The 13,502-nt window shown below is 39.5% G+C and overlaps 1 protein-coding gene across 1 annotated transcript; it reads left to right on the plus strand.

Annotated features, from left to right (window-relative positions):
* Positions 1-8,250: 8,250 nt before the first annotated feature.
* On the plus strand, positions 8,251-9,507 carry LOC124880183 (eotaxin-like). The gene is made up of 3 exons (XM_047385130.1): positions 8,251-8,700; positions 8,780-8,891; positions 9,097-9,507. Exons 1-3 carry the CDS (start codon positions 8,631-8,633, stop codon positions 9,188-9,190), a joined length of 276 nt encoding a protein of 91 aa, XP_047241086.1. The 5' UTR covers positions 8,251-8,630; the 3' UTR covers positions 9,191-9,507.
* The last annotated feature ends 3,995 nt before the right edge of the window (positions 9,508-13,502 follow it).

A 13,502-nucleotide genomic window follows, 5' to 3' on the forward strand; every position in this document is an offset into this window, starting at 1 on the left:
AGAAAGTTCAAACAAAACTAGGTCTTACCAGAAGGTGTTGTGATGGTGTTGACTTTTTCAGCTGGACTGACTGAAGGTAATACAGTTGTCCAGTTTCTATCAGAGCCTGGCTGAAGGCAAAACTCCCTCAGAAACATCTTCTCATAAGAGCTGCTGCTTCTCCTCTGCACAAACACTGCCGTTAAAGAGACACAACCATATAGTTACAGTACAGGTCACAAGTTTACATCCACTCACCTTGAACATTAATGTCAGGATTTTACTGATTTATTTGACCTGATGCTCCAGCAGGGTTGATTGGTTATACACCTTACTTCTGAAATAATATTTAATAACAAGAATTAGGTCCACAAATTAAAAAAAAATATATAAATATAAGCTTAAATATATCTAAACTTTTAACTTAAGAGAACATTTAACATTTCTTGGGTGGGTGTATATGTGTCTATTTTAGCCTCCATGTACAGTTCTGACTCTCTTTGGATTAGAGAGAATCACCAGTTATTCTAACTTGTGCACTCAGTCAGTTTTTTGCAAATCACTGCAGTTGAATGCAATGCAATTGATGCATTATTATTCTACCCTGAAAAAGGAATGGTTCATTTAAATTAGTAAAAGCTTGAACGTGATATAAAATTCACGTTCACCATGAGTGGATGTAAACCTTTCACCACAACCTGTGAATCAAAAGAGGTCACCGTACGGTATTAGCTGTTAAAGAGAACTTACAAAGAAAATATTTGATTAACAGAAGGTCTGAATATGACTAGAGACAGATTTGTTCAAAGTAATTTAAATCAACGGCAGCAACAATCAAAGTTTCAGCTCCTTTAGTTGCTCTTACCTGAGAAATCTGGATCTGGAGTTAAAAAGAAGGTGATCCAGACAACGTTCAGCAGAACCACACCGACCTGAACAATCCGCTGCATATTTTTGTCTGCTTGTGTTCTGTAACTTCACTCAGTCAGTGAAGAAGTCAGACTGTTGACATCATACATGCGTGCAATAGAATTAACCACAATTCAACAGGGTGGTCTCTGTGCAGCCATGGTTAATATTTTTTAGATACAAACACAAACCTAACAGGTTACCTTCTGAGCAATGTGTGACAATTTGTAATGACATTTTTAGCAGAATTTATACAAACCAAAATAATATAAAAATGTATCCTATAACGGTCAACAGATTTTCACATTTGGGAGCAGCAGATAGAGCTTTTGAAAGCCCTGAAACTACCTGGAATAAAACACAACATTCAAGCCATACAGGAGAATTGGTGCTAAAGGAAAAGAGCAAAAGAAATAGGAAAGATGATGAAGTTTAAATCTTTACTTCCTCAAGCCCCTATTTCACACAAATGTCACATATCACAAAAATGTCAAAATGTTTTGATTTTTTGTTGAATCATAATAAGTTCCTGAATTTGTAACTGATTCATGTTTCATTCTTCAAAATTCTGGTGCTGAACTCCTGAATCCAAAAGATCTTAGTTAATTCTTAAAAAATCCGTAGGTCATTCTTAGATATCCTAACCGATTCCTAATTGATGCATTCCTATGTATTCTGAACTGAATCAGGGATTTGTAAACGATGTCTTCACCACTCAGGACCCCCTAAAACTGCCCAAATTTTTCTTCTGCCCTTGAAAAAATAAAAAAATAAGAAATGGAGAAAATTGTTAATAAAAAAAGTAATAGACCTAAACCAAAAAATAAAAACACAAAAAATGTTTTTAATAAATAAGAAATTTAAGACAAAGTAAAATGTTATTTTAAAAATTGAGTTTATCATGTTATGTTCAAAAACAAGGATTTAGTTTTTACATTTTATGGGCAAAATCCCTTCACTTAAAACATTTTATCTTCCAAATGTCAACAGTTATCATGCAAATAAAAAATAACATTCACTCCTGCTAGTTCCTCATCACTTTTTATTAAATCTTGATGGAAAATTCCACAAACTGTCAAGAAAATTAACCATTCAAATTGAATCGTACCTGATTCTTAGATGCATTCAGCATAATGTTATCAAATTACTAACTGATTCCTAATGTTCATGCAGTAGTCACAATAGATTCTGGTAAATCGTACTGAATTCTTGACAATATTTGTGCAAATCGAGTGGAATCTCACAATTTATCTTTATCTATTGTACATGTGTGGTAACTGAATCTTATTGCATCACAGATTGGACAAGAATATTTGGTAAATTCTAAGAATTCTCATGAATCCCACAGTTTTGCAAATTCTTCGCAATTTGTGCCATTTCTGGTCTCTGTGGCATTAGTGGGAAATAATGACACAATCGTATCACAGAGCTTATCCTTTGATCTCTTTGTTGAATCAATACTTCTATCAAGCAACAAATACCTAAACTGTTTGCAACTTCAAGCAGAACAATATTTCAGTTATGCTTTGTTTGTCCCCTCCTGTTTGGTCTCTATGTTAATTCATCTAGAAACTTTTAAGAACTGTCATCTGACTTTTGGTTATCAGCGACAAACATTAACATGTATGGTTTTCTTTTAACATCTAAGACTGCATGTGTCATGATCATTAGAACTTTGGGGAATGGATAGCAAGACAGCAGAGCTTGCAATGTTCCATTTTATGCAAAAAGAGAGCATTCAGTTAATACAGAAAAGAAGACGGAGACTCCAAACAAGAACGATGGTGTGTACACCGTTTTCATTTGCATATGTTCAGCATCCATAAGTGTGACAGAAACGAGTAGCTATGCAATACGTGTTTAGTGTGTTTTTGGGAACGTATGAATAATGTTTACATGGTCTTTGTCTTCGCTGCCGTACTTGTTGCTTCAGTTGTCTGCAGCTTTGACCCACTCATGCTACGGGTGATGTTACGGTTGCGCGGAAGAACCAAGTATTCTGTGGTGCTGTGTTGAAGCAGAGTTCATGCTCTGGAACCTCTTTTCGTTGGTGGAAACACGTGTCACTAGCTTGAAATCACCTTTCGGGAACTGGGACTGGCTCCAAACCGCATTGGTGGAAAAAGAGTATAAGGGACACTAGGAGGAACAGTGCGTTGCCAGTTACGGTTCAGGTAGTCACTACGCTGGGATTCCTTGCAACCGGAAGCCGCATTTTAGAGGAAACTGGTTGACAGGAATTTCACAGTGATCCATGAGCAGTGCCATTCCAGCCATATGGGATGGCCTCATCCATATGTTGCCCAGATATACACATAAAATTCCCCTAAACTGTGGCTGAAATGAAATTTCCCATTGATTTCCTGATTTCCCAATGTAATCATAGCTATGACTGCACTCATACAGTCTCACATCCACCAATCCATCTGACAGGAATAAGTTTCTACCCTGGGTAGAGGATGCTCACAATTCACACACCTACACAGCAGCAGGTCTGTTCCCCTTTGAAGCTTCTCTGGGTTACCAACCACCACTTTTTCCTTCAGACGAGAGAGACATCTCAGTCACTTTTGTCCACCATCACAACCGCCATTGTAAGCACATCTGGTCAAATACAATCGGAGCGCTTCATTGCACTGCCGCACAAAAACCAAAAATATACTGACAGGAAACGCAGACAAGTTCCTCAGTACTCCCCAGGTCAAAAGGTTTGGCTCTCCTCCCGTGACATCGCATTGAAATCCATGTCCAAGAAGCTGGCCCAACGATCTATTGGGGCCTATGAAATCCATTCAATCATAGGCCCCGATGCAGTCCGTCTCCGTCTGCCATCCAACCTCCGAATCCATCCAACCTTCCATGTCTCACAGATTAAACCTGTCTTTACCAGCACATTGTGCCCTCAGCAGGAAACAATGTGATAGAAGGTAGTTTTTCAATATGGCCAAAAGATAAATGGATGCTGCTTTAAAGATGACCACAAATTTATTTTTGGTAAATGGGGCTAATGTTTTAAATCACGATTTACAGGAAGGTTTGCGGTTGTTATAAGCCCAAAATGCAACTTATTGGGCTCGGTAGAGGTGGCGGGAATGTGATTTTTCTAACTTTGATGGCTTTAATTATGCCACTCTGTGGCCTATTTTGATGACAATAGTAGTAGGTGCTAAATAACTACAACTTGACTTAATCTATCCAGTAACTGCATATAATTCCATTTATTAAGAGACTAAGCCTTTGCAGGTAGATAATCCTGCCAGAGAACACTTGTGTTGTAGGTTGTGGAGCTAAGGCGAGTGTAGGTGGTTGATGAAAATCAACTTTTAGGGTCTATGTTAACTGATTCATATGATGTTTGACAGAAGTTTTAGCTGTACTTCGTAGCTGTTTCCTTACTCCTAATCATTCACATGTAGCTTTGATGGGGTTAGATTTATCTCCACTAGGCATGTCACCTGTTGCTTAGACACCACCAGGAGTCTACCGGAGAGTAGAGGCTGACATTTATTCGGGAATCCCACGGGTCACGGGATTTCCATGGGAATCCCGCAGGATGGGAGACAGCATTAGTAAAGATCACATGATTGGGACAGTACAGGATAAAAAATGAATGGGAGCAGACAGGACCGGGAGCTAAGCAATAGGGGGGAAAACAAACTAGGATCAGTTGTCTTTGGAAATGTAAAACTGAGACTTTGTTATAAACTTTAAGGAAAAAAAAACTTGGATCGACACCGCCATTGTGTAGTTTTTTTCCAAGAAGCCTATACTATCATGCGAGTCAAACAAACTACAGGACCCACAAGCCAACAGTGCTTCTGATTGATGTTTTCCACCTGCGTTCAGAATGGAGGGAACAAACGCAGGTGGAGAACTGGACGTGGTAAAATTGGATTTGCAACATAAAGTCAGAAGTAAGGACTTATCTATTAAACCCATAGAGCTGACAGGAAAGTTGCAAATATTGTCGAACTTAGGAGAGTTGAGTGTAGTGGTGTCAACACCCAGTCTGCTGCTTGTAAAACGTGTTTAGTCGTAATTAAGTACACCAGTGATTAAGGGACACTTGTAAGGCAACTTCTGGATTGAATCAGAACTGCATCTCTTCATTCATCAAACCAAAAGTACCAACATGTGTCAAGTCTCATCTGACCAACAAAATTGCTGCATGTGCTCTAAAGATTTAAGAGCCTTTGCCACAGTAGAGGGGAAAGGCTTCATCAAGGGAAGATATTAAATAAATATGTTGTGAAATAGAAACAAATTGAATGTACCATTAAATGTACAATTTATTTAATACATTGTTAAATATTAAGTGTGCCACTAATTACGTCATGTCTTCTTTAAAATTATACTTATTTATCCAGTGGCATATTTAATTGCACATTTAATTGCATAATAGTCCATTTCATGATATAATGGTACATTTATTGTTTCTAATGATGTATTAAATAAATAAATGGTACCTTTAATTTAATGGCACATTTAATGTTACATTTCTTTCATGTTACATTTACTTCACTTATGGGACATTCACAACATTTATTTATTTAATGATGATTTTATTGTATTAATTTTGTCCAGTTTGACCCTCCATTCTTGATGCCTGTATAGGAGGTCATGTCAGAATATGAATCAGATGTTCTGGAGCAGCCACACATCTAAAACTTGCTGGGAAGGGGTCCCTGAGGACCAGGGCTGTGAACCATTGAGGTACAGTTTCTAAATTATGAAGGTAATGCCTTTTTACACTTTTGTTCACCAAGTACAGTTCTCTTACTAGGTGCATTTTTCTTTAATTTCAGCAATTTGAAATATAGAAGTAATGTCATTGTTCAAAGTAAACAATCACTTAATAAATAAGTAAAATACAACTGGGTACATTTTGTTTATTCAATTAAGATAGGCATGGTCTGTTTCCTTGTTTGATATTTTATTATTTCTTCATTATTATTCTTTTTACTTTAACTGGCCTTTACTACAGCTAAAAACAGGGACCTAACTGGTCCTTCAAAGAAATTGCCAAATGACTAAATTATGAAAACAAAAATTGGAGTGGCACAGGAGTGGGAGTTGTTCTGAATGGGAGCGGGATGGGAGTGGGAGTCAATTTACCAGGAGTGGGATGGGACAGGATTTTTTTCGTTATGCTGGCCTGGGATTGGGATGGGACAAGACATTTTTCTGTGGGAGCGGGATGGGACAGGAGAGAAAATCCACTCCCGTTTCACCCTCTACCAGAGAGATGAAGTTCCGCCTTTCGGGAGAGGTGGAACCACGTAACAGCTGGAAAGAAATTTCCTGGTCATATGTAGGTTTAGTACACACTCACAGGGTTGGGTGATTCTTTCGGGGGCAGGGCTACCTGCTTCCAGGACTTAAGTGGTGAGGTGCCTTTAAATGACAACTCATCAGGGGGATTGTCAGGAATAACCTTGCTTACTATTACATATATATGAGCTTTTAGACAAACACCGTAATGATAAAGAATAAATGCTAATGTTTTCACTTTTGTTAGGATAAATAAAAATCCTCACTGACGCACGATATAAGGATAAATGACCTACAGTTTGACATAAAGTTTAGTGCATTGTGGAACAGTCTTTAACTGGGTTCATTAGAATGCGGCAGCCACACTTAGATTGAGGGTTGGACACCTGCTATTACACACTCTATCAGATAGACATCAGAATGGTGACACATAGTCTACTGATAAACACTGAGGGTGTGCACATCCCTTGCATGGGAGTACCAGATATAAAACTACATTTGACCTTCTTTCAAGGCTGCTTCGTCACTTTGATCACTGAGCGGATCCAGAATGGGAGCCTCATCGTTGATCTCTGTAACCATTCCTCTTCCTTATTTAGAATAAAAGTGTTAAAGTACAGTTTGAGAGTCATTCTTTAAGTGTTGCAAACAGTGGTGTCGCTTCTGGGGAAAAGATTTTGGGGATTCTCCGAGGCATCTAACCCCCAGAAGGGTGTGGTAGCTTGGACAAAGTGACCTCCTGACTTCACAAAGTGTGTGTGGTGACAGTCTTCCTAATTGAATATATGGGAGGCATATTCACATCATTACAATGATTAGAATTAAGCTATAATGGAGCTCAATGCAGCAGCAAAACAGTGCATTTTAATTTGATGCACACATTGTAGAACAAAATGGTTAAGAGCTGAAAATTTTTTTATTCTCAGTCAAGATTGAGTCGCTGATGTCATTCAAAGATTTGGACAATGTTGTTACACCAGCACAGCACTGTTGTCATGGTTATTTAGACATGTGGTGGGTCTCTTCCGGGTATTTATTCTAATTTGCATATTTATCATCAGGCAGTCCAAGAGGTAAGTCCAGCTGCACCCATATCCATGCACATTAGGATGTATGAAGGAAAGGTGTACAGTAACATGTGTACACACGGTTTATACATCTGGTGGTGGAGGGGTTTGAGTGTCCCAATGATCCTAAGAGCTATGTTGTCAGGGGCTTTATGTCCCTGGTAGGGTCACCCAAGGCAAACAGGTCCTAGGTGAGGGATCATACAAAGCGCAGCCCACAGACCCCTTATAATGATTACCGAAGATGGACACAGTGTTCCCTCACCCGGACCGGACACCGGGGCCCCACTCTGGAGCCAGGCCTGGACGTGGGGCATGCTGGCGAGCGCCTGGTGGCCGGACTTTCACCCATGGAGCCCGGCACAGCCCGAAGAGTAAATGTGGGTCCCCCTTCCAATGGGCTCACTACCCGTGGGAGAGGCCAAAGCGGTCGGGTGCAATGTGTTATGGGTGGCGGCCGAAGGTAGAAACCTTGGCAATCTGATCCTAGGCTGCAGAAGTTAGCTCTTGGGATGTGAAATGTCACCTTTCTGGTGGGGAAAGAGCCTGAGTTGGTGTGCGAGGTAGAGAGGTTCCGGCTAGAAATAGTCAGGCTCACCTCGATGCACGGCTCTGGCTCTGGAACCAGTCTCCTTGAGAGGGGTTAGACACTCTTCCACTCTGGAGTTGCCCCTAGAGAGAGGCGCCGAGCTGGGGGGGGCATACTTCTTGCCCCGCATCTCGGAGCCTGTACATTGGGGTTCACCCCGGTGAATGAGAGGGTAGCCTCCCTCCGCCTACAGGTTATTACTAGATTTAATTTGTCATTACTTCAGTTAACTTCAGTTTATGTATACAGCACAACTTCACAAAAAATTTTATCTCAAAGTATTTTACACAACAAAGAAATATAATTTATATTCAGAAATCTAATATCAAATAGATCTAATAGACGGTTGGAATTTCAAGTACATACATTTCAATTTGATTCTTGTTATAATACCTGATAAATAATAATTAAAATTTATTTTTTTGTTTGCTTTAAAGGAACCCTTTGAAAACAAACCTGCAAATATATGAATGCAAATATCTTCTTTTTTAGAGTTTTAAAGTTGTTTCTTTCTCCTTTTGCAACCATATAAGTTTTATATGCAGGAGAATTATTGTACTTCATGCGTTTGAGATGCTTTGGTCTAATCACAGCTGTATTTCTGCATCTACCACTCTATCTAACTAAGTGGAAAGTTTCACTGTCACAGAAACATTGAGTCGCTGGGTAACCACAAACACCCTGTCTATTTCAACACCTCTGACAACTTTTTTTAGGTTATGATCTTGATAAACGCAGCACCACCCCACTGTCTTTTAGAAAGCCCGAATCGTCAGCCGTGGTGTTAATCGCTAACAGAGCAATATCTTGTCATCATGAAGGTTGCTCAGATCTTCCTGCTCTGCGTCCTGGGAGCCGTTCTGGTGTCCACAGTCCTCTGCAACAGTAAGTTCATAGAAGTTAATCTCACTTAGAGATGCCACTTATCAACTGATATCACATTACCTAATGGTCTTATTTTCAGGTTCAACTGGTCCTGATGACTGCTGTTTTGACTTATACTCAAAACCTATAAACAAAAGGCTCATCACTTCATATTACATGACTGATCCCCGCTGCCCTGTGGGTGCAGCTATGTAAGTACTGCAAGATGGGTTCTTGTTGTTCTCTGTATGATGCATAAATGTTGGATTCTTGTCATTCTTGGTATGTTATATACTGGGATTTGTGCTGTCTTGGTTTTGAATTTACTTTAGTTTTATCGAAACTGCAGCCAATAAAAAAAATGCTTATTCTTTTAAGAAGAAAGAATCAAAATTATTTGCACATCTTGTCTTTCAGTTTAATAACAAAAAAGTCACGCCGCATCTGTGTGGATCCAAAGCAACTCTGGGTGGAGAAGATTATTAATTTTCTGGAGTATAAGTCCCTTTAAAGGAGCTGCCTACTGTCCTGCTTTATCAGACCATGTGAAATAGAATGATACACATGTAGCAAACTGAGCATGATGTTGGTATCAATTCTATACTGTTGCAAGTAATCAGAGATTTTGCTTTAATATACAATCATTGTTTGTTTTTCTATCGTTTCTTTTAAAAGCTTTGCACAACAACTATCCTACAGCAGTGATTGTAACCTGTAGGATATTCTGGAATTTTGCAGTTTTGCCTAAGATGTAAAACTATAACAGCACTTTTCTTTTGCATGTATGTTTTTTGTATTTGCTCACAAATAAATCTAACTTTTATCTAATGATTTTATGTTTTTAATATTACAAATTAAGCTTTAAGCAAGTTTAACAGCAACATTAACCTATATGTTTTATATATTTATATTAGTTTTTATTTATAGTATTTATGGTATTCATGATTTACGTAAAAAACTTGCAGATAAAACACATTACCGCTGGTCCAAGATCAGATTAATCAAGTTAACTCCTAGCTTCTAGTTGTACAGTCCTTTACAGTATCTCTGCAGAGGGAGGAAAAAAAAGACACCAAAGAGTATGCAAAATGCTGAATTATTTTTCTTATTTATTTAAAGGAGCAACATTATATATATAGCTTTAAAAGGTCACAAAATACCCCTCCCTCACCTGGGACAGTCACTAGCATCAGCAAAGAATCTGAACACAAAGCAACAATCTTATCGGAAAAGATTGTTGCTTTGTAAAATGAACTCTCTGAAAAATAGGAACTTCTGCTCTGAAATTGAAAATGCAATGTTCATGGTTTACTTTTAAAATGCTTAGTTTTCATTATTTTCAGTATAGACTAAGAGCCCTCCCAAAAAAAAGAATAACAATAATCTATAATATATATATATATATATATATATATATACATATACAGGGGTTGGACAATGAAACTGAAACACCTGTCATTTTAGTGTGGGAGGTTTCATGGCTAAATTAGACCAGTCTGGTAGCCAGTCTTCATTGATTGCACATTGCACCAGTAAGAGCAGAGTGTGAAGGTTCAATTAGCAGGGTAAGAGCACAGTTTTGCTCAAAATATTGAAATGCACACAACATTATGGGTGACATACCAGAGTTCAAAAGAGGACAAATTGTTGGTGCACGTCTTGCTGGCGCATCTGTGACCAAGACAGCAAGTCTTTGTGATGTATCAAGAGCCACGGTATCCAGGGTAATGTCAGCAGTAGCACTATCAGCTGTGTACTGTATCCACCTCCTGTACAACACAACTGATGGTCCCAACCCCATTTATAAGGCTTGAAATCCCACTTATTAAACCTGACAGGGCACACCTGTGAAGTGAAAACTATTTCAGGTGACTACCTCTTGAAGCTCATCAACAGAATGCCAAGAGTGTGCGTAGCAGTAATCAAAGCCAAAAGGTGGCTTCTTTGAAGAACCTAGAATATAAGACATATTTTCAGTTGTTTCACACTTTTTTGTTCAGTATATAATTCCACATGTGTTAATTCATAGTTTTGATGCCTTCAGTGTGAAGCTACAATATTCATAGTCATGAAAATAAAGACAACTCTTTGAATGAGAAGGTGTGTCCAAACTTTTGGTCTGTACTGTATGTATATGTATATATATAATATATTATTATATAGTATTATTTGTACATCCCCCCCTAACCCCCCAGAAAACACAGGCTTAAATACAACAAGATTAACAGAAATCAGATGAGTGTAAAAAAACAGAAACACAAACAGGTGTGGATCATGACAAAATTGAGTGACACTTAACTTCCTCCAGTATATCAGAACTACACCACCCTGTCACTAACAGGCCCATAAATCAAAAAATGCCAGAGGTTCCACAGATCATGCACCCTAAACAACAAGAAACATGCTGTCAATTGGAAAGGGATGCATCTCTTACAATTTTACATGTAACACCCTCTAACGTAAAAATTAAACCACAGTTTGGAATGACATGCAACACATCACAAACACTTCTGTAGACTCGCACTACAAAAACCAATCATGTTTACAAACCAAATTTTATTCTTATTTCTTAGCATATTAACATGATGACTCTGGTTTTCGGTTCAGAAGCCAAGATGTGCAAGGCAGTTTCTCTTTACACATGGAAACACACACACGTGCCTACTAATGAACAAGGGGCAGTGTCTACAACCTGGTACATTTAGTAAAGGGGGAACACTCTGCTCAGGTTCAACACAGAGTTTAGCTATATGTTGGTCTGTGTTCAGAGCACCAATGGTTATCTCACATATGAAAGGTAATGACACTTTACTTTGTATGGGATGAAAGTGTTTTTGTTATAATTGGTTCTGACCCAGAAATTTGCCACATCACCTTTTCTCCCTGCTATGTCAGTCTGCTTCACAAAATCAACACCATCAATGGGGAAATATGGACATACCGTGATCAGGAAGAGTCCTGATGCTAATGGTGACAGTGAAGGGGAGCAGGGACAACTCATTCCTGTACTTCTCACATTGGCATCTGCAACCCAGTCTTACTGAGTATAAATTATGCTGAAACCTGACAATCGGCTCCCAAATAGTGTTTTTCCCTCATACTCATAGAACCTTGGGTTACAATAGCAGCTATGTGGGGTAGCTGAAGCTGCATTGGCGTCAGGCATGCAGAGCTGCAGGTCCAATGCCTTTTTCTTCAGGCCATGGGCAAATCCGCTTTGATTAGAGGAAACTTCTCTTCGGGGCTTCTATGGCTCAGGTTGCTTTTCTGCCGAAGCTCAGAAAGAAAGGTTGAAAACAGATTTTCTTAATTGCCTGTTTTGCATTAACGCTGGATTATCCAGACAGTAGATCATACCCATACAGGCTAAAACAAAGCATCCCATATTTCAGTGAAAACCAGCTCAAAGATACTAATGCACAAAATAACAATGATGCCTAAAACAAAAGACAAAAAGAGGGGTGTTCTGCTGGCCAATGGAAGAAAAAAAAAACATTGGATCTGTTTGTAGCACCGCTCTTGCTACTACACCAATGACAAAAAACAGTTTTCTCAAAATGATCCCAAACAAGCAGCATCTTGGTTCAGGACCAATAACATAATTTTTATGGACTGAACAGTTAAATCTCAGGACCAATAGAAATGCAGAATTGTGGAATATGGACCTGGCCTGGAATACCTCTTCACAAGCGCCAGTTAGTTGACTCCATGCAACACAGATATGAAGCAGTTCTCAGAAACACTGGTTATATATCTAAATATTAGTTCAATGTTTCACAGTAAAGCTAAATTCAAGGCTTTTTCAGTTTATACAGAAATGTTTGAGTTGGAAAAAATTTGTTTTTTTTTAACAACCCAACATTCCCTATTCTTTACTTTCTGTTCAGTGTTAACAAATTTGATATATTTTACATCTTGTTTTGCTCTGGAATAGAATGTAAATTGTCACCAGTGCAATTATTACATTTGTATGTACATTTGTAAAATATTTTGCTTTTTCCACCAACTTATTTATTTATTTTTTAGAGAAGGGGGCTTTCTACACTTGTTCGTTCGTTCGTCGTTTTCCGCTTATCCAGGACCGGGTCGCGGGGGCAGCAGACTCAGCAGAGACGCCCAGACATCCCTCTCTCCAGACACCTCCTCCAGCTCCTCCAGGGGGAGCCCAAGGCGTTCCCAGGCCAGCCGAGAGACATAGTCCCTTCAGCGTGTCCTGGGCTGTCCCCTGAGCCTCCTCCCGGTGGGACGTGCCTGGAACACTTCCCGAGGAAGGCGTCCAGGAGGCATCCGGTATAGATGCCCGAGCCACCTCAACTGGCTCCTCTCAATGTGGAGGAGCAGCGGCTCTACTCCAAGCTCCTCCCGGATGGCCGAGCTCCTCACCCTATCTCTAAGGGAGTGCCCGGCCACCCTACGGAGGAAGCTCATTTCAGCCGCTTGTATCCGTGATCTCGTTCTTTCGGTCATGACCCAAAGTTCATGGCCATAGGTGAGGGTAGGAACGTAGACCGACCAGTAAATTGAGAGCTTTGCTTTTCGGCTCAGCTCTCTCTTCACCACAATGGACCGGCACGGCGCCCCCATTACTGTGGCAGCCGCACCGATCCGTCTGTCGATCTCCCGCTCCATTCTTCCCTCACTCGTGAACAAGACCCCGAGATACTTAAACTCCTCCACTTGAGGCAGGAACTCCCCTCCAACCGGCTTTCTACACTTGTTTTCTTTTTAATTTGTTGTTGTTGCCCTGGACAAAGAATTTTTGTGGTATTATGCTGTGACAAGACTATAAATCCCATGAAGCAGAACATCAATAAGTGTTATCC

The sequence above is a fragment of the Girardinichthys multiradiatus genome, chromosome 14, assembly GCF_021462225.1.
Source record: "Girardinichthys multiradiatus isolate DD_20200921_A chromosome 14, DD_fGirMul_XY1, whole genome shotgun sequence".
Lineage (NCBI taxonomy): Eukaryota > Metazoa > Chordata > Actinopteri > Cyprinodontiformes > Goodeidae > Girardinichthys > Girardinichthys multiradiatus.